General features: G+C 40.6%; 1 protein-coding gene across 15 annotated transcripts in view; it reads right to left on the bottom strand.

Moving 5' to 3' along the window:
• Positions 1-21,543, bottom strand: part of HYDIN (HYDIN axonemal central pair apparatus protein) — a 443,605-nt gene that overhangs the window by 208,908 nt on the left and 213,154 nt on the right. For all 15 annotated transcript variants that reach the window (XR_006196932.1, XM_042917620.1, XM_042917622.1 and 12 more), the window contains 5 exons: positions 19,410-19,633; positions 12,280-12,347; positions 6,749-6,984; positions 3,793-3,893; positions 1,040-1,175 (listed from right to left, as the gene is read on the bottom strand). Coding sequence is in view for 14 of the 15 variants with exons in the window: in XM_042917620.1 (XP_042773554.1) it covers positions 1,040-1,175; positions 3,793-3,893; positions 6,749-6,984; positions 12,280-12,347; positions 19,410-19,633 (765 nt within the window). In the remaining variant the exon portion in view is untranslated. The remainder of the gene's footprint in view (positions 1-1,039; positions 1,176-3,792; positions 3,894-6,748; positions 6,985-12,279; positions 12,348-19,409; positions 19,634-21,543) is intronic.

The raw sequence follows: 21,543 nt of genomic DNA, 5'->3' as shown, positions 1-21,543 counted from the left end.
ATAATAGCCCTTTGAAGGGAAGGGTGGCTATTTCATCCTAGTTAAGGCTTTCCTGTTCCCAATTAAACACTGTGCTCCTCATATAACTTGGATTTCCAGATGATGTTGATTGCCATTCTGGTTACTTCACATGTGATTTTTTTTCTCATGTTTCCACTAAAAAAATACAGTGTCAATATCTGAAGACAAAACCTGGCACTGCCTTGAGCAGTAGCTATCTCCTTCCTTTAGCTGATCACAGTGTTTCTCTTATACAGCCTAACCCGCCTTGGTTCTGAGGCCTCCATACTGGTCTTTGAACACATTTTGAAACTGTAGTCAAATAAAACCCCCATCTGACTTGTTTTTGGGATTTTTTTTTTTTTGGCATGAATTTTTATTAGAGTACTGTCCTTACAGAACAATAGAGTTTTAAACCCAAATGCATTCTTGGTAAATTGCATCCTATTAGTGACCTTCCATTACTTTAGTCTATGCAGATCTTTTTGACTCTTGAACCCATATGTGCTTCATTGCTCAGTGCCCCACCTAGCTGGGTGTAGTGGCATGTGGACAGATCCATTCATAAAACATTTGAAGGCAACTTCATTTTTTCTTTTTGTAGTGTCTCTAGCCTTCTAGTTCAACAAGTCCATTTATAAATACTGTATTACTGTATTTTAGCGATGCTGTTAAAGTCACAGCCATAGCCATAAATGAAAACTCTTAGCTCTGCCTCATTTCCCACGACTGATTAATTCATAGGCAATTATTTGTAGGTGAAACTTCTGCATGTTGGCTTAATTGACCCTTGCCTTTCTTTATCAAAGGCAATTTCCCTGGGAAATTAAGAACTGTTTACACCTGCAGCTGCTCGATCATGCAGGTGGCAATCCAGCTGTGGCTTTATGACCCCATGCCCGTTTTATCCCAGGGTTCAAAATCAGAATTACAGAAGGTCATGTGTTCAGGAATATGGCTCTTTAGAAGGATTTCTCTTTCTCATTGAGGGAATCCAACTGAAGAAAAATCAACACTGAAAAAGGATAAAGTAAGTCACCTGAGGTAGAACCTCATAGCATCCTGGGAGGTCATCGTGATTGACAAGCTGGACCGTTTTCTCATAGGGGTACTTCAGGAAGCAGTGCCCAAAGTCCACCTCTGTGTTCACCATGTGGAGGGTAGGTACGATACACCTGCTCAAAGGAAAGACCCATTAAAGAATTCAAAAGGATAGAGAGCTTGTTTACAGATGGAGAATGCAGAGTCCCAAGTTAAACACATTTGTCACTGTCACATGGTTTTTCTCTAATAACTACATTAATCATTTTTAAATCTTCTCTCCTGTCATTCCTATCCCTTAGCCCCCAGTCACCACTGTTTAATCAAAAAAGGGCTAGAAGCAAGACTCCTTAAACAGCCGTCTTCCATGAGTAATGACTAACATTTCCATTGTTTTTCATATTTGGCTTTCTTTTACCAAGGGGCTCCCACAGTGTAAGTTCCTTAGGGTAGTGGAACTGTTTCCAAGGCAAATAGGGCCAATGCTACCAGCATGGGGTCCTAACTAGCTGTGACACTCTGGACCAGTCAGAGTCCCCCGAGGACGAGCTACAGTTTGCACCATCTAAATTATGGTAATAATTCTAATTCCTAGGCAGAACAGCTGTCTTGGATCAGGCTTGGGCAGCTGCTCAACCCAGAAATGGCACCGTGACAGTGGTGCTCAACGTGAAGGTGGGTGTGGTAGGGGAGGGGAGGCAGAGTGGGATGCAGGGGAGGAGGAGTTGAAGCCCTGTGTGTGCAGTTGGTCTATCATGAGGTTATCTGTGTTTCATTTTGTGTCTACAACTCAAAGTCTTCCCTGCCTCGCTGCACCGTCACAATATAGTGTCGTGGTGAGGAGCAGTGGTGTCTGAATCAGAGCCAGGCTCAAAGAGTGACCTTAACAAATACAACCTTGAGCAAGTTGCTTTCCCTACCGGAGTTGCATTTTGCTCCTAGGTAAAATGAAGGCAATTCTAGGGATTGACATTAGCATAATTAACTCAGAGTGTTGTGGGAAATACAGGAGCTAACGTGAGAGAAGAGCACAGCACAGTGCCTAATGCACTGAGCGAGAGCTCAGTCAGAGATGATTAACCTGTGGTAGAGGGCACCGCGAGCTGTCACGGCTGGCTCTCTGCAAGTTCTGAAAGCAATTCTTTTGTTGAGGGTCTTCAAGCAGTTCCTACCGATTACACCAAAAATAATGACATGAAAGTGAGTCTTGTTAACCCAAAATTTGAGGTTTAGCACGGGATGAGTGTTCATTTTTAGCTAGAATGGAAGCTGTCAGTTGACCCGATGACTTGCATAAAGCTAACCCTTCACTACCTGAAACACTGTGGCTGATAGGACTTAGAGTATTTCACTTGGGTCATAGAGTACACATGGTAGGAAACTCATAGCCTCTTAGGACTCTGTTGTTGTTGTTGTTGTTGTTTTCTTTAACTCAGGGTTTCCCATTGACAGCTTCAGGGAAAGGGGGCTGAAAAGGGGAAAGTATCAGAATCAACCCACCCAGAAAAGAAATGCAAGCCTAGACAAAAAAGCTAAACCTGGGTATAGAAAGGACCAGATGAAAGAGCTTTTTCTGTTTTTAAACACGCAAAACAATTAGTTAGGTCTTTAGAAGGACTAAGTAGACCATGGCAAGGCCTTGACCTTCAAGTTCTTTCTGATACATCTGAAATTCATGAGACCTAAACTCTAGGGATGGATATGTTATCAGGCTTTTATTAAGTAATTTTCTCAATTTCATTTAGATGGCATTTTCATACAAACCCTCTAAAGCCCCAGACCTGAATACCTGTTTGCTTTGGCAAGAGTGTGGTCCACGATTTTATTTATTTAATCAGGATCACTGTCATCATTAGCATCACACTCCACTCTTAGGAAGACCCCAACTTGGTCAAGGAGACACAATCAACAAATGGCAGAGCCAGGATCTTAACCTGACTTGAGAGTCCACTGCTGCCTCTATTAAAATGGAGAGAAGGTGGGTACAGTTCTGAGGAGTTTATGTTGTTAGCCTCATTCGGGAGGCCTGCTTGCAGCCTGCATTGAAGTCATAGTAAGTGTCCTAGTGCAGAACTGTCTTGCTAAATGGACCTTCCACTGCAGGCCTGTGAGCACCACTCTTTCTGGGCATAACCCTGGAGTACTATATTTAAAGATAAAAATTACAAAAACAGCAACTTATGGGGTGCCTGGGTGGCTCAGTCCTTCAAGTGTCCAACTTCGGCTCAGGTCATGATCTCAGGTCAAGCCCCACGTCGGGCTCTGTGCTGACAGCTCAGAGCCTGGAGCCTGCTTCGGATTCTGTCTCCCTCTCTCTCTCTCCTCCTCCCCTGCTCACGCTATGCCTCTCTCTCTCAAAAATAAAAGAAACACTAAAAAAAATGTAAAGAAAAACAGCAACTGTTCACCTCTTCCTGGTAGAACCCTTTCAGTTACATACACGGAAAGTCAGACCATTAGGGAGCACTATTATTCCTAACGCTGCAAAACGCGTGCGCACGCACACACACACACACACACACACACACACACACACACACCCCTTTTCTTATCTGCACCAGAGGTGTGTGCTTGCTGTTTTAAAGCTTTATCATTTGAATATCAGATTCCATATCAGATTTGCTTTCCCAGGAAAGCAGAACAAATGCAGTGAGAACTGATTGCAGGCATGCTGCCTCCGTGAGAGGCAGCCATTGCTGGCTGGCGGCTCAGGGGAGACGCAGGAGGAGAGAAAGCAGGTGAGTGTGATACCTGGCTGTGATTAGGAGCGCCAGCACTTCTTCCCCGATGCCCTCCACGTCCACCACCAGGGCCAGCTCATATTTCTGCACGGTGTTGGAGCATAAGGTCACCTGGAAAGATAAAGGTGAAAAGCCGCTCTTCCACAAGGCCGGCCCTCCCTCTGTGCAGTGGAGAAAGGAGCCAGGGGAGGACAGCACTGATGAGGACGGCTTCTGAGTACTTTTCATGGGGTGTTTGGCGCTTTACATTTTCAGTTGAACAAGTTACATTTTGGGGTCAGGGCATGCTGAGTTTTTTCAAAGGCGAGGTTAGAAACCAAATGGCTTTTAGTACAATAGGTTTGCTCATTTCTGAGAAGACTGTATCAAAGAAGTCATATACCTGCATAAGGGGAAAAAAATGACCCTGAAAGATAAGCCGTAACAAGCAAACTTTCATTACTCAATTTAAATTGTTCTCTATGCCTCCTGTCTATAGAAATTACAAAAATTCAACACACCAATAAAACACTACAGCTAAGTTTCTCTTACAGCAAAATAAATGAACATGAAACCATGTCAGTTCCAGAAAAGGGCCTAAGAAATCAACTAGACTTTTTTTTTAATCAAAATCTTGTCTCCCCACTGTCCACCATATTCATTATTAGAACAGAAAATGGGAAGCTCCAAAGAAAGGTCTATTCAAGGACAGTATGTGCCCAGTATATTCTATCCTCTGATTTTTATTTATTATTGTGAAATATTACATTTAGCTGTTGAGGTCCTGTCACCGTTTTTAATTGCTTAAAAATGATTTGTAGTGGAAGAGATACTTGTAAGTCTAGAGAACAGCTTCTAGCATAGGTTAAAGCTTTTCAGTACATAAATTATGTATGAAGGACTAATTAAAGAATTTTTTTTTTGGTTGCAAAGGGAATCACTGGATGCAAATTTGAGTCCACACAGACATGGTTGATGTAGTTCAGGAGTGAACATTGAAGCTTGGGGAAAGCTTTTCCAAATCTGAAGGGAAAATAAAGTGAAGGTGGAGCCACTGATTTGGAAAGAAAATTTGTCAGATGTGGAGAGAAGCAGTTGGCCCAGCATGCAGAGGCTCCTGGAGTGACTCTAACCCCTGTTCCTGTCTCTGAGCTCTGGTTAGAAGGCAGAGCAAGTGGCTCTCACAGAAGGCTGCTAGGCAGGTGCTACGTCTTCGCAAACCTTCCTGTGCGATGCGTGAGAGGGAAAAAAGGAAAGGTGGGTGATGTGTAGGCTGAGCACGAAGTAAAAAATAAATTCTTTGCAACAGCGCTTCTTCCTGGGAAAGCCACAGTGAGCAACTGCCATCATCTGAAAGGTTGTGCCCCACCCCCCAAATTCATATGTTGAAATCCTAACCCCCAGTGTGGTGGGAATTAGGAGGTGGGGCCACTGGGGGTGATTAGGTCATGAGGGTGGAGCTCTCATGAACAGGATGAGGACCCTAATGAGAAAGACCCCACAGCTCCTCTCCGCACGTGAGGACATAAGTCAGCAGGCCGCCCCTCACCAGAACTCTACCATGTGTCACCCTGATTTTAGACTTCCAGCCTCCAAACCGTGAGAAATAAATTTCTGTTGTTTATAAACCACCCAGTCTCAAGTATTTGGGGTTTTTTTTTAACATTTTTTGTTAAGTAGGCTCCACGCCCAGCATGGAGCCCAATGCGGGGCTTGAACTCACAACCCTGAGATCAAGACCCGAACTGAGATCAAGAGTCAGACACTTAACCCATGGTGCCACCCAGGTGCCCCTCAAGTATTTGTAATAGCAGCCCAAATGGACTAAGACTGGGAACCTGAGAAGTGACAATGATATGTGATATAAACCTCATTGGGCCCACGGAGATGCCCTTGGGAGAGCCAAAGACTCCCAGAAAAGATTTAGGATGAGCGGCTTCACGGTGAGATATTATGAAACATTTAAAGCAAATGTGGGGCCTAAAACCATACCTGAATTAAATATTCAAAGGTCATGACTAAAGAGAAAATTGCCGGGGCGCCTGGGTGGCGCAGTTGGTTAAGCGTCTGACTTCAGCCAGGTCACAATCTCGCGGTCTGTGAGTTCGAGCCCTGCGTCAGGCTCTGAGCTGATGGCTCGGAGCCTGGAGCCTGTTTCCGATTCTGTGTCTCCCTCTCTCTCTGCCCCTCCCCCGTTCATGCTCTGTCTCTCTCTGTCCCAAAAATAAATAAAAAAACGTTGAAAAAAAAATTATAAAAAAAAAAATAAAGAGAAAATTGCCAACCTTCGCCATGGAAGTCTTCTCTTTTTTCTTTCCCAGAAAAGATAAAAATCATTTCAACTTAGCAGCCTTCAGTAATGCTAGACCTAACTGTTTGGAAGAGCAAAAGTAGGTGAAGGAAGACAGTAAAATCCTTCTCAGTGAGCTGTGAAATAATTCTGCTGGTGGCTCTGCTAGGCCATGCCCAGAGCATCACACTGTGGGCCTAAATATAAAGCACTGTTAGGGATATCACATCTACGTTCACCACGAAGCCCAGATTTGTATTAAAAATCTGAATAAACTGGGTATCATCTGTGGCACAAATACGGACATTGATTGGTATAAACAATTAGATTCTGAAGGAAAGGAGCACCTAATTATCAGTGAGTTCTTAAATCTTTTTACATCTGTATTGATGAGTGTACTATCTATGCAGAGCAGGGGTTTCACTGGATTTCTCGAGAATCCACGTTTTGGTGAAGGCAATGCCTCTGGATTGGTGGAAATTCACGGGAGCAGTGTCAGTTCTTGTGCCCAATATATGTGTATCTGGTTTCTTGTGCCTCCGTGGTTTATGTCCTTATAGGCCCACTTTTCCACGTGAATTAGAGGCACTCCCTCCCGCTGACAACGGATGTATAAAGCAAATCCTAGCTGTGATCCTAGTAACTATCTGAGAGCGTGGCTGCCTGGGAGTATGTGCTGGGAGGCTGTGCACTTTACCCTGATAGCAGCAAATCCTTGGGGGCGAATGGTGCCACTGCTGGGAGTGATGGTGAATTCTTTTGGTTTCGTTATGGGTCTTTCGTCCTTGTTCCAAAGCGGTCTTTTGTTGTCTGAATACTGCTCACATCTTGAAATGCTTTTCTGGCCATCGCCATCTCCAGGGACGCGCAGTTTGAAGGTCATGGGGACTAAGGAGGTATTATTGAGGGAACATATCAAGGTATGAGGGAAACCTGGAAAACAAAATGTAAGGTGAGATATCAAAGCCCCACTATAGCCTCCCTTGAAACTTCAACCTCTGCTACTATTGCCAAACCACTTAAGTGAACTGCCTGTGCAATTCATCACCACTTGCTTAACTCCACCTCTCCCTGATATTGTCCTCAATTGTACCATCAATGAATGCATTTCATTCATTCAGTCAGTCAGTGAATACTTATATATGCGTACTATGTAGCAACTATAGACATAAAACCAATCACTTGATGTTCATCCAGGTCCCTCTCAAGAAGCAGCATCTGTTATTATCTGTTTGGTGAGTAGTTCTCCAGAAGTATGCTTTGCATTTAATTTTTACACAGAATACAGATTTTTTTAAAAAATTGAATCACGTTTGCTCTTTTTATCTGCCAACGTGTGAAAGGAGAAGCCTGTGTGGTTTTCCCTGCTGTGTGACCCAGAGCCCGCCAAGATATTATATAACTCCTCCTGGACCTGTCTGAGGCTCATGCTCCCAGGGTCGATGACACAAAATCAAATAATAGCGTCTCCTGAGAGAGACTTTACAATCTGCTTTTGAGCCAGCCAGAGACTAACACACTGGCTTTTACCTCCCTTAGACAAAGCTACTTTTTCACGTTAAATCCAGCCTTCCTACGTTCAGTTCAGTGAGACTCCTGTTCCTTTTCTAAGAGATGTGGATCCTCCGTGCCTGGCAGGCAATAAACTGAGCTCTGATTTTGGATTCCCGAGGTGGCCACTCTATCTGCATATTTCTATGGGATGCAAACACTATTCTTTCTACCTGGAGCCCTAATGCAGTAAAACACAATTGGTCTCTGCTAGTTACTACATTACTGCAGGGGATATTTTGGACTGATCTATTTGTCTCCCCATTTCTGAGCCTTTGTCTACACATTAGGACTGTTGGAGGAAATGCATTTATGTCTCCTTTGTGATATGACCTGCCAATCTACTTGGAAGAGATCTCTTATGGAAAAAGAATTGCCTGCTTAAATGTACCTGAAGGACTTTCTTGGAAATTCCAGAGGAGCTGCTAGAAAGTCCATTTAATAATCATGTATTGCTGCATTCAGCTTTCCAGAACTTTCCCAGCAAAGACTATTGAAACTGTAGATCCCTCACCCTTGTTTATTTTTACTTGACCATTTATAGGATCAGCACTCTTCTAATGTATAGGGTACGCTGGAAGTGGTTTGTATAAAGATTCAGATGGGTCCTTCCAAACCATTGCTCAGACTATTTCCCTGAAGCTAGAAGGTTTTTTGAGAATAAAGCCAACTATAACCACCTAACTAGAACAATTCCTTGTACAATGACCTGTAAACCCCATATCGCTTGCTAAAAAGCCTAAAGAAAGTGGTATTATTTTGTTAAAGACTGAAGGGTCATTAATAATACAAGTGTTACTCCTAGCTTTCTGCTTGCACCAAATCCTAATACTATTGGGTTTAGGCTTCCCTCATGCTTTCAATGATCTCTTCTGCTAAACTTTCTCAGATCTTTCTATAATCATTATAATTAAGATTGTAAGGGACAGGGGAACGTGGGTGGCTCAGTCAGTTAAGCGTCCACCTCTCGACTTTGGCTCGGGTCTGATCTCATGGTTCATGAGATCGAGCCCTGCATCAGGCTCTGAGCTGACAGTGAGGCTTCTGCTTGGGATTCTGTCTCCCTCTCTCTCTGCCCTTCCCCTGCATGTTCTCTATCTCTCTCTCAAAATAAATAAAAATAAACTTAAAAAAAAAGGTTGTAAGGGATAATTACAATTAATTGTCCCTGGGCCCCCACTTTACAACATCCTAAAATCAATTTAAATATTTCTTCTTGAGTGAAATACTGCCTGTTCGTACCTGGGCCATGGAAGACAACTATCGTGATTTTTAAAAAATGTTTATGGCCCTTAAACCCTAACTTCTCTGGCCAAATTATCCAATGGTCAGGTCCACTGAATGCCTGGAGTCTTCCAAACTCCCTATTCTCATTCCACATATTCCTGTACCTCTCGAAAAACAGTGAGTTTGCAAATACTTACACTCTGCCCTTTTGGTCTATAATCTGGCATCTCAGTTGTTACCTGGTCCATTGTATTCTTTGATGAATCTGAGGACTTATCAAAGCTTCACTGCTCTTTCAGAGATCATCACCACCTATATTCTAGAATCTGACTCTTTCACCCTTCTAGCTTCCATCAACCTAATTATTCGAAATGTCATCCAACATCCAATCCTACCATCAAAATATTTATAGCCATACTTCAAACATTTCAGATACCAAACAACAGTACTATTACCTGTCGTCTACTTTAGGGTATTTATAGTAATCTAACACCATCAATCCCAATAGGTCCTGATGCCTAATCTAGATCTGCATCTCTAAGCAAATAAAGGCTATGTCTCCAACACTAACCTATAACAGACACCTCTTCAAGAACATGCCTTTTTGCCAAGATGGGGACAATATCACCAACTTTAACAATATGTCTGTCATTCTGAAATAACTAAAAAAATTCCTTCAATTCCTGGCTTATTCCTGTAACCATTAATTTCTCTTGCATTTCGAACTATCGAACTATCGAAAGACCTACTGGTCTTTCATTCCTGAGCCAATCACATGCTTACTTTTGTCTGCCTCATCAAAGCCATATTTGCACATGTGAGGTAATAATTAGGAAGTTGCCAATAAATAACTCTTCAATGTACCATGTTTCTTTGTGACAGGAGGCCTATCTTCCTGGAGAAATAAATAATGACACTTTGGGTAGGAGTCATGAAAGAACTCTAGTACCAACTTTAGGACTTAACAATATTATCATCAAATAATTCTAAAACTGTATCCCAAAATGGTTCCTAACTTTGGCTGATACATTGCAGAATCCAGAAGCACAGCAAAGTAGCCTGAATTGACTGACCCAAGTGGTTTTGAAAATGAAATAGCCCTAGATTTCCTGTTGGCAAGCAAAAAGGTATGTTTTTCATTAATATTTCCTGCCACACCGCAGGGAAGATTAAGGAATCCATATCCAAACTAAAAGAAATGTAACTTGAATTTTGAAGGTGGACTTAAGTGGGATAAGTTTTTACGTCTCAGACCTGGGGACTGTTGGGTCATGGCTCTGTAGTGTCTTCCCACTCTTATCTAGCTGCGTTATTGCCAAATGGTTCAGTAAGATGTTGTACAACAAAAGAAAAATAAACTTTTTGTAATTTTCATCTAAGCTAGTTACCAAAACTTCTAGCTGGACCAACTATGAGAAACAACTGTTGATTATTTTCTCTATAGCTCAAGGAAACAATGAATAAATTACCCAATAATGGCTTTTCCTATATACTTAGGGATAAGAGAGGACCAAATGGAAGATGATAATGGGAAAAAAACCTACCTAGCTTCGGAGCATGCATAAATGGTTTTATCTACTGTGTTACCCAGAGCTTGCCAATATCAAATACAGCATTTTGAACACCTCCTGTTTGCCATATTTCACTGAAATGTACCATTAGGGGCCTTGATGCTTTTAAATGTTTGGATTCTAGATAAAAGTGTTCCAGATATTCTCAGGGCTCAAAAATTGGCTTATCGTTGGTACACTATTTACATTAACCTTTCAATAGGGCAGATTCTAGAAAATGAATCAGTATGATATTTCTTGGAGTGACTGATTTGAGGTTTTTATTTGGATTATTTTTTCTCCCTCCAGGGCAATATGATACAGGGCATATCTTCCAAATGTTCTGTGTTGGAGCTCATATTTAAATGCCTGTGAGGGTATGTTGCTGTCATGCATCAGTTGCCCAGAACTCTCTGTGAACTCAGTTGAGCTGGTTGGAGGGTAAGTGCATAGGTCTTTGGGTAATTCACCTCTCACTGCATATCAGTCACGGTTTCCCTTGAGAGAGTATGCCTCTCTCAGTTGGCCAACAGACAATTTTCAAATTGTAGGTCACTTTTACTTTCCTTCGAAAACTCTATAACTCAAACATGCACTACAAATTTCTAAAAATTCCTCTAGCCATTCTCATATTCTATGGTAACAAACAGACATTCAACTCCATTGATATGGATTTTCCTGTATTTAGGAAATGTTAAATGTTAAAGCAATGGATAAAAACGTTATTAATCAGCTTTTTGCAAAGAAAGGATATTTTTTGTAAAGAAAAAATTTTCCCCAAGTAGATGGCCCTACTTGAAGCAAAAGAACTGAAAGTCAAAATGGGAGGCAACTGAGAAAAATGGAAAGGATTATGGACTATGGATTCAGGCTAAGGTTTCTCAGTCTTTCCTAAATTATTATCACCTCCTAAAAAGAACCACTGTGATTAATTAATTTTCAGTGAAATCAATTAATTAAATATAATTTAAATTAGATTAATTTCTCCCTAATGAGAAAAATTAAATACTAAGGAAGAAGATTCTGTTGGGTAGGGTTGAACTTTGGAGGACCACAAATGTAGGTTAGATCTACACTCTTCAACCCCAAGCAAACAATTTTTGACCCTTTGGGGGCAAAATCATCCCTGTTGACAGTGTATGATTTAGAGAGAGCTCAAGTGAAATACTCATTCTGCCACTGCTATATGACCATGGGAAGTTATTTAACTGTTCGAATGATCAGTTCTTCCAGCTCCGAAAGGGGAACCTTAAATAGTATCTCCCCAAAGGATTTAAAGGGTTAAATGCAGTACTGAATGTGATTCACTTAGCAAAGATTAGAATATAAGAAAGAACCAATAAATGGAAACTTTTACTGCTAATGCCACCACTGCTGTTACCACTGTTACTCTTTGGAAAGGTGGAGACAGGAGGAAATGACTCAGGGGAAGTAACTGAGCAAGAAGACAACAGAAAAATATAGAAGTCTTCAGCTTGGAGTGATAGGACACCCGAGTCAAACCACCACTGAGTTCACTTGAAACTTGAGAGCATCTCTGTGAAGAGGCTGTTGTGTAGACATACTGGCAAATCAGAAACTGCATATAAAATGGAGTGTTCAGAACATTCAGATAGCAGTGTGAAGTTTAAGGCTTTCTATTGTTCCACTGCTGAACGAGCAAGGACAACCATGGCCTGACAGCTATTAGTGCCCAGGACATAGTTACAACTTTCACAGATAAACTAGGAAATGGCACTGAAATGTCACTGCTGCAGAGGAAGAAGAGAACAATTCTAGACTTTCTTGCTATTACTCGTAAAAAATTGGTAAGAGAGCTTTTGTGTAAACTTTCCTCCTTCCATGTAGAGAGAGAGGCAATTCCACTCAATTTCTAATTTAATATGGAAAAATTACTCACCAAAGGAAACATCGCCAAAGTGCAGAGCAGGAACATTAAAGTGGAAGGTAGGTCCAATGACACAGCCTCTGCAAGTAGGAATACAAGTTGGGGGGAGTGGATAGAGAATCCAGTGAATTCAGTGTAACAGTCAGGAACTAGGAAGACAGTAAACATTAAAGCCATAAACTGGCATTAAGTCAAGTACAGAATCTAGCACTTAAAGAAACCACAAGCTGATGGTCTTATCGCAGTGGTTCTTAGAATTCTTTTTCAAGACTCAAACCACTGGGTTTTAGCAAATGATGCTGTGATTAATTTATCACCAAATGCCTACCAATGAATGAGGCAGGGCAGACACATCACCAAACCAATGACACAGAATATTAATATGGATAAGATACATATCACGAAAAGTTATTCTTAGACAAGAAACAAAAATTATAGCATTAAAATAATAAGCATTAAAAACTATCAATGGCACCAATATTCCTGGTCCCAACTTTTATAAAACTGTTTTTCCAATTCCTACCACCAACTAGTTGTGATCTTGGCCAGTCACATTACCCCCATAGCCCCCAGTTTCTTTTCCTCCTGTATAAAAGAAAAGACTGCAATCTGGTATAGGTGACCTTGAAGGACCTTTGCTGTAAATGTTGGTTCATTTCTCTCTCAGTGCAAGGCCTCAGGATCTTGGAGTGATTCTCTAGCTTAAAGTAAATAGTAGAGAGATTCTACAGTTTCTAGTTGACTTCAGCTGCAGTAAATAGCATAATGGTCCCCAATGATGTCGATGTGCTACTCCTCAGAATGTGTGGATATGTTAGATTACATGATAAAGGGGAATTAAGGTTGCAGAAGAAATTAAGGTTCCTAATTAACAGATCTTAAAATAGGGAGACTTTCCTAGATTATCCTGGTGGGCCCCATGTAATCAAAGTGTCTTTAAAAATACAAAAGGATGCAAAGAGGAGGCTGGAGTAATGCAATGTGAGAAGGACTCAACCAGCTATTGCTGGCTCTGAAGAAAGAGGAAGGGGACCCTGAGCAGAACACTGTGGGCAGCTTCAAGAAGCTGGAAACGGCTAGGAAATGGATTCTCTCCTGGAGCCTCCAGGAAGCAACACAGTCCAGTCAAGACCTTGATTTTAGCCCAATAAGACCTATGTTGGACTTCAAAAGAATAGAGCTATAGAATAATAAATTTGTATTGTTTTAAGCTACAAAGTTTAATGTAGGAGTAACAGAAGACTAATAAATATGTATTAGCTTATTCTTGATTTTTACCATGATCCATATCCCTAGAATCTAGGTAAGAACTGAGATAATCCCCATCTATGTGCCAAGCTTTTAAAAATTATAGACCTACAGATACCAGAAAATGCGTTAATCAGGAACATCCTCATTCACCCGGCTCGATGTTTGTGAAGTGGGTGTGCCATACTGTGCTGAATGCGTCCGTGCCCTGGTGGTATTTTGGGCTGCTGTACGTCTGACCTAATGTGGGCAGGGGCTGTTGCAAGTCTGGGAGGAGCCATCCCATCAAAGACTCAATTCTAAAAGCAAATTTCAATCCTAAAAGCCTTTCTCAGGACCAGCTATTCTATTTCATGCGAATGATCCAAAGTAGTTTCAAAAAGAGTGGCTGGTACTTGGCAAAGAATTAGGATCCAGTTGAGACTGAAGTCAAACAGGCTTATAGGATAGATGCTTGACTTGTAAAAGAGGTTTCGTGAGGCCAAGTAACAAAGAGATCAAAGGGATGGAAATGCACAAATGCTAAAGAAAGTAAGAAAGAAGCTCACAAAATTGTACAAAGCAGTTGTTTAACAGGTGCAGATGTAGAAAGAACTGGAATTAAACCACATCTGTTCATATAACTAAGAGAACTGTGGCCAAATACCAACTGGAATTGGATATGGCTGCATTCATTCTACAAGGGATTCTGAATATTCAAATAGTCTCTGCAAATTTGTACCCTTCATCAATGCAGTGGTCTGTTAAAATTATACTGTTGACCCTTGAATGATGCAGAGGTTAGGGGTGCTGACCCCCTGTGCAGTTGAAAATCCATGTATAGCTTCTGATATATCTCCCAAACTTAACTACTAATAGCCTATTCTTGACCAGAAGCCTTACTGATAACATGAAGAGACAATTAAAACATATTTTATATATGTATTATATACTGTATTCCTATAATAAAGTAAGCTACAGGAAAGAAAATGTTATTCAGAAACTCAGAAGTAAGAGGAACACCTGGGTGTCTTAGTCGGTTAAGCGCCCGACTTCGGCTCAGGTCACGATCTCACAGTTTGTGAGTTCAAGCCCCATGTCAGGCCCTGTACTGACAGCTCAGAGCCTGGAGTCTGTTTCAGATTCTGTGTCTCCCTCTCTCTCTGCCCCTCCCCTACTCACTGTCTGTCTCTCTTTCAAAAATAAATAAACATTAAAAAAATTTTTTTAATCAGAAGGAAGAAAAAAATACAAGTTTTACTACACTGTATTTATCAAAAATTATTCACATGTAAAAGGACACGTGTAGTTCAAGCCTGTGTTGTTCAGGATCAATTGTAATTTTAAAGACAAGAGATAGGAAGACTGAAGTATTATGATATGTTAGGTGAAACAAGTTGAATACAAAATATATCTATGTTATGGTTAACACTTTATGAAATTACATATGTAAAGATTGGAGGCAACAAAACTACTCACGGGTAATTTTTTTTAAGTCACATTAACTTCACAGTGTTGTTAATCCAACCACTTAAAGTACTGTGTCATGTAGTTAGAGGAGTAAATAGAAAAAGCAAAAGTATGATAACTGTCCTGACCTTTCAAGGCAGACTAGCCAAAATTATGTGGTATTGAGGAAAGAAGAGTACCTGACAATAAAATAATAAGAAATGAAAGTCCATAATCCATCATATTAACTTTACAGAGATTTCTTAGGCCACAAGGGCTAAGAAAGTATTTCTGGAGAAGTCATAATTAAAGTCAATATTAATGTGTGGAGCTGGAAGTATATTATAATTATACATTAGACATATTTGGGATACCAGATATTTACCAGGTTTTCAAAAACAATTATTCATGGTTTGAAGCGCAAGAACACTTTTGGACAAGTGTGATTTAGATAAGGATATTTCTCTTAGAACAAAGTGACCGCTGCCAGAGGGCGGGGGGGTTAGGGGCTGGGCAAAATGGGTGAAGAGGAATAGGAGATACATGCTTCCAGTTATAGAATGAGTAAGTCATGGGAATAAAAGGTACAGTCAATGGTACTGTGATAGTGTTGATGGTGACTGATGGTAGCTGCACTTGTGGTGAGCACAACGTAATGTATAAACCTGTCGAACTATGTTGTTCACCTGAAATAATGTTAACATTGTGTGTCAGTTATACCCAAAAAACCACAAATTTTAAATTAAAAAAAATATTTCTCTTAGAAATTTGTGATTCATTTTTGGATGCACGCAAACATTCTTTCCCCAGTCAGATTTTCCTTCCCTTTGAAAAAAAAAAAAAAACAGGAATAACATCCAAAATAAGAGACTGGTATAGCAGTTTGGGTGAATGTAATGCCCAGAGGATAAAATGAGAGACTTATCCTCCCCAGAGCAGTTGAAGTATTAACTAGTCCAAGTTTGCTTGTGAGTAGGTTCCTGGGGGATTCCTAAATCCTATTATTCACAGTGGAAAACCCCAGTGCACCCTAACCTATTCAGGCATTGCTAGTGATGTGTACTACTAGTTGGGATCTTCAGGAGAAGAGATCAGAGATTTTAAAAATTCACCTACGTAATGAAGGAACTAACCATCATCCAATATTATAGACTCCTGAAATTAACAATCACAGCGTCTTTGAAATGTAATTCACGTGCCATATAATTCACCCCCTTAAAGTGTATAAATCAATGGCTTTTGTATATTCACAGATATGTGCAACCATCACCACAGTCAATTCTAGAACATTTTCATCATTTTGAAAAGAAACACCATGGCCTTTAGCTATCATGCTCTGTCCCACACCCCCAACCCTGAGCAATCACCATATTCCCATTTCTCCCTTTGCTTCTGTCAGTCTATTCTTCACATTTTTGGGGGCTCTGCTGTTAGGTGCCTGTGTTTCTAATTGTTGTATTTCCTTGATGGCTTGACTCTTTCACTATTATAAAATGTCCCTCTTTGTCTCAAATAACAATTTTTGTTTTAAAGTCTGTTCTTTTGGTTACTGTTTGCATAGTGTATCTTTTTCTATCCTTTTAGTTTCAACTTATTCATATTTTTGGATTTAAAATGTGTCTCTTGTAGACAGCATATAATTGGATTGTGTTTTGTGGGTTTAAAAAAATCCATTCTACCAATCTCTGCCTTTTAATTAAAGTGTTAAATATATTTATACTTGATGTAATTACTGATAAAGTAGGATTCATGTCTTCCACTTTACTATTTGTTTCTTATGTCTTTGTGCCTTTTTTATCCCTCTATTCCTCCATTATTGCCTCCCTTTATGTTAAATGGCTATTTTCTTAGTGTAGCCCTTTAGTTTTTAATTAATGTCACTTCTTTCACTACATTTTTTAGTTAGTTTAGGGAATATTTTAGAGAATGGGCAATTACATCTTGAATTTGGAAAAATAATTCACAGAGTCACAGGTTAAGACAGTAGGACTTAGGGGTGCCTGGGGTGGCTCAGTCGGTTAAGCGTCCAACTTCGGCTCAGGTCGTGATCTTGCGGTCCGTGAGTTTGAGCCCCGCATCAGGCTCTGTGCTGACAGCTCAGAGCCTGGAGCTTGCTTTGAATTCTGTGCTCCATCTCTCTCTGCCCCTCCACTGCTTGCACTCTATCTCTCTCTCTCAAAAAATTAATTAATTAAAAAAAAAAGACAGTAGGTCTTAGGACACAGGAATGTCTAACAAACTCAAATTTGCCAGTCACTGTCCCTAGTATATAACCTTGCATGTGGAAGGTGCTCAATAAGTTTATTAAGTGAATATCCAAAATACACATTTATTCCTAATAGAGTAGCAGTGTGTGTGTGTGTGTGTGTGTGTGTGTGTGTGTGTGTGTGTAAATGCATTATTATTAGGCTGTACTTAATTAGGGAGTGGCCAGATGAAATGGGGTTGGGCTTTCTTGTTCAACCTGTCTTGGCCAGTATTTTCCTTTCCCCTATATGAAGAGTAAAATTATGGTCCTTTAATATCCTATACTCTTTTACCCTGAGATAGGGTGATCATTTTGATCCTAAATGTTTATAAGAGCAAAGCTTTAAGGTTTTGTCTTCCCCATTTGGGATGGAGGCCCATCAATGATGCTGGATATTGTGGAAGGTACTCATGATTCTGAGTGATACCTCTTGAAGCCATGAAGTCAGAAAACCTTATTCAAATAGAGCTTTGAAGAGCTGATCTGCTGGAATTTACTGAGGACTCTCAAGGATCAGAAAATCTCTGAAAGGGAGACGAAGGTTGCATTTGCAAGTTTGCTCTTCCTGCTTCTCCAGATCACCCCTCCATTGCTTGTCATGAGATGTGAATTGTTATTGAAGTGGGAGATGAACTGGAGTTCATGTGATATAAAAAGGTACTCCTGTCGTCCTCATTTTCTGGTGCATCTTCTTGAAGAGTCAATGTTATTCAAATATTTGGAAAGCAACAGTGATTTTTCTTCTCTTTTGTCACAAACACAGGTGTGTTACAGAAGAAAACATAAATGACTTCTGAATGTTCTAGATACACCTTAAGACTTCAGTAAAGTTTCTGATTATGGCAGGCTGTCTCAGCCACGCCGCAGAACCCTTGAAACACATACATTCACTCTCCTTATTTGTGAGAGGTTGTATTAGTTTGCTAGGGCTGCCATAATAAAATACCACGGATGGAGTGGCTTAAACAACAGAAATTTATTTCCTCATAGCTCTATAGGCTGGAAGTCCAAGATCAACGTGTTAGCAGGGTTAGTTTCTTCTGAGGGACTCCCTTGTCAGGTTGTAGATGGCCATCTTCCATGTGTTTACATGGTCTCTTCCTCTCGGTGTGCTTGTTCTTATGAAGACACCAGTCACACTGTATTAGGACCCACCCATATGACCTCATCTTACCTTAATTACTTCTTTAAAAGTCCTATCTCCAAGTGCAGTCACATTCTTAAGTACTGGGTATTAGGATATCAATATATATGAATTCGGGAGGACATAATTCACCCCATAACAGGGATGCTTAGGTGGAAGAATTGAAAGAAGTGGTAATAACTTTTAAGCTGATCTTAAGAATCTGAATTTCCAGTAGCTATCTTGAGACCAATAAATTTTCTTAGGATCCTTCAGGCCATATGTGTCTGTGTCTCTTTTCTATGTTATCCTCAGACCCCAAGGGAGATCTTAGCTGTAGAGGGAAGGAGGGCCTGCAAGCAATAACCATAATAAGAGAGACTGCCATGGTAATTAACAACCTGTTGCTGTGAAAATCCAGACAGGATCTGCAATGTGTTCTGAAGATAGGATCTTTCTAAGCACCAGGAACAAAAGTTGTGGATCTGCCCAATGGGTTGGTCAGAGAGAACTTCTTTTTAAAACCTGAGGACAAACTCTGCTATTAATGACTTGCAATTATCACAAACAGCTGGAAAAGCCATCAAAGGACTTCTAGCAGAAAAGCTGCACATTTCTAGCCGTGGCTGACTGATGCTATAAGTAGATTCTTTTACAATACCCGAAGGTATCATAGGTAAGAGTATTTAAAGAATTTCCTTAAAATAAATATGAAAGATGAAAGTTTAGAGAAACTGTGATAATAGCGAAAGCCTAGTCAAGAATATGATTTTATCCAGGTGTTACTGTAATGATTTATTTTCCCTAAATATCCTAAAACAGAGAGCATAACTAGGTTTAAGTGCTTATGTTATAAAGTTATAGCTTCTAGACAAACTAGATCCCTGAACAGCATCTGTATCCATATGACAATAATAAGTTACATGTGTTCAGTAGGTAAACACTCACGGAATTGTAAAACACTCCATTATTTTAATGTATTCCCATCAACAAAGACAGCTATGGACATCCAAGACACAATCTGGTTTTGAAGTTTAAGAAAGCAGTAGATAAAAGCTTCGGTTAGCTTCCACGTTAGTTATAGATATATCTTACCTAATGGTCAGTTTCACAGGCTCAGGGGATCCATTGACATTGACCAGGAACTCTTCTTCAAAGTGCCCCAGAATGGAAGAACTGAAAGAGATCTGGACCGCCTGGACTCCACTTGGTTCGATGATGCCTTCCTTGGGGCTGAAAACAAAGCAGGCCCCCAAAGCCGAAGTTGGAGGGCCCACGTTGAAGAGAGCATCAATGCTGCCTTTGTTGGAGAGTACTGCCTATAGCAATAAAAAGCCAAGAATGCAAAGATACAGCATGGACATCATATTTATTTTCATAGAAGCATGTGGCTGTACTGTTTAATACCAACACATAGACAGTTACAGGAAGTAAAGCCAGAGAAAAACTCCAGGGAAGAAATGAATAGTCCTCTGCCTTGAAGGTCTGAAGGTAGGAATCCCGATCCAGAAGTCATTTTGTGCTTTTAGTATCCTCTTTAAAACAGAGTTAGTCACATGTATTATAGCCGTGTTATCAATACTGATTGTAATTATATCTACTGAAAAAGAACCTTAAAATACCTCTTTCTGATATTCTATAAGGTAACTGAGGGAAGGCCGGTATTTCTCTTCTATGCATGAGAAAGCTGAGAATGAGCAGCATACTGAAAAATAAGCAGTCAGAATAGAGGCGCAAGAGCTACCTAAGCCTACATCTATAGTGTAGCCTGGAGAATATGAACGCGACATCACTGTGGATTCCAGACGACAAGGATCCTCTTTATTGTGCTATTAGATTGCATTCTACTGGGATACCTTCATCTCAAACTCTACTGTTTGGGGATACTTGCAAGTGTTTTACTACAGACAAGTTTTATTCCTATACACTAGTGCCATTGTCCATATTTGCTTGCACACTAGATATGTGTGTATGAAAAGTTCTTGCCTGGCATTCAGAGTCCTCCACACCTGACTCGGTCCATCGCTCCCACTCCCATCTCCCCTGGTGTCTGTCCAGTGAGCCTGTGCTGTAGCCACGCAGCTCTCTATTCCTTGCCAGTGCTTACACCTGAATTGGTGGACAGCACGTTCCCTCTCTCTGTGTACTACCTTCAACCTACACTCCAAGTATTAGAGAAAAAAGAGCATAGGAGATCATGAAGAAATGTTCAGAAAGGCATGTGGGGAATGTCAGGAACCTAGAAGAAGGAGGAGAATTTCCAGAAGGGGTTAACTGTGGACAGAGTTCATGGGGAATACACTCTGAGAAAATGTTACAGATTTTTTATTTTTCATTAGAGGCCAGCCCTGCCCTTGAAGAAGAAAGTAACTCCAATGGAGTGTGACAGTAGAATCCAGAGTCCAGACGTTTAGGGAGTGCGTGGGTGTGGAAGAAATAGTGGTTGACAATTCGAGATTCCGATTTTGAGAGGATGAGTGGTGAGGAGGGAGAGTGGGGGAGACAAAGCTGTGGGAAGTATGGTAGAGGAGACCCAGTATATTTATATTAAATGACATAATGCATACTCAGTGCTGGGCCCATATGTTTGTTGTAATAAGAGAATAGAGCTAGGTAACCAAGGGAATGGGGTCTGGGTGGGTGTGGTGTGTCCACCAGCTTAGGTTACCTCCTGAGAAGCAAAGAAGAGGGAATCAAGAGTATATATAGAATAGAGTCAGGGGCCTTTGGAAAGGAAAATCACCACTTCTTCCAAGAGAAGATGGATGATGGACCAAAAGAGATATATAACTAATTGTTGCTTGATATTTTATTCATCTTTTTACATTCATTTCCCATTCTCCCTCACTCTGTTTTAAGTTCCCTGGTCATAGAATTCATGCTTCACCCTTCATTCTTTCTAAAGAGACCATGTAGAAAGTGATTATGGCCAGGGACTCAGAAGCCAAATAGCCTGGGCTCAAATCCCAGCTTTACCACTGACTTCCTAGCTGTGTGACCTTAGAGAACGTGCTTTGCCTCTCTGTCCCCCAGTGTCTCCATCTGTAAAGGGTAAGAACTGCTAACTTCTCAGAGTGCTTTGAAGATGAAATTAATTTTTGTAACTCTTAGAATAGTGCTTATAAATGACAGTGGTTGCTACCTGTATTCCCAGAGCTATGCAGAATGGGTTTAAAATTTACCTGTGCTTAAGAAGCAACTGACACACGTTAGTGATAACTTAAAGGCA

This window comes from Panthera leo, chromosome E2 (genome assembly GCF_018350215.1).
Source record: "Panthera leo isolate Ple1 chromosome E2, P.leo_Ple1_pat1.1, whole genome shotgun sequence".
Classification (NCBI taxonomy): domain Eukaryota; kingdom Metazoa; phylum Chordata; class Mammalia; order Carnivora; family Felidae; genus Panthera; species Panthera leo.
The sequence above is the reverse complement of the archived record's forward strand: the minus strand, read 5'-3'. Positions and strand labels throughout refer to the sequence as shown.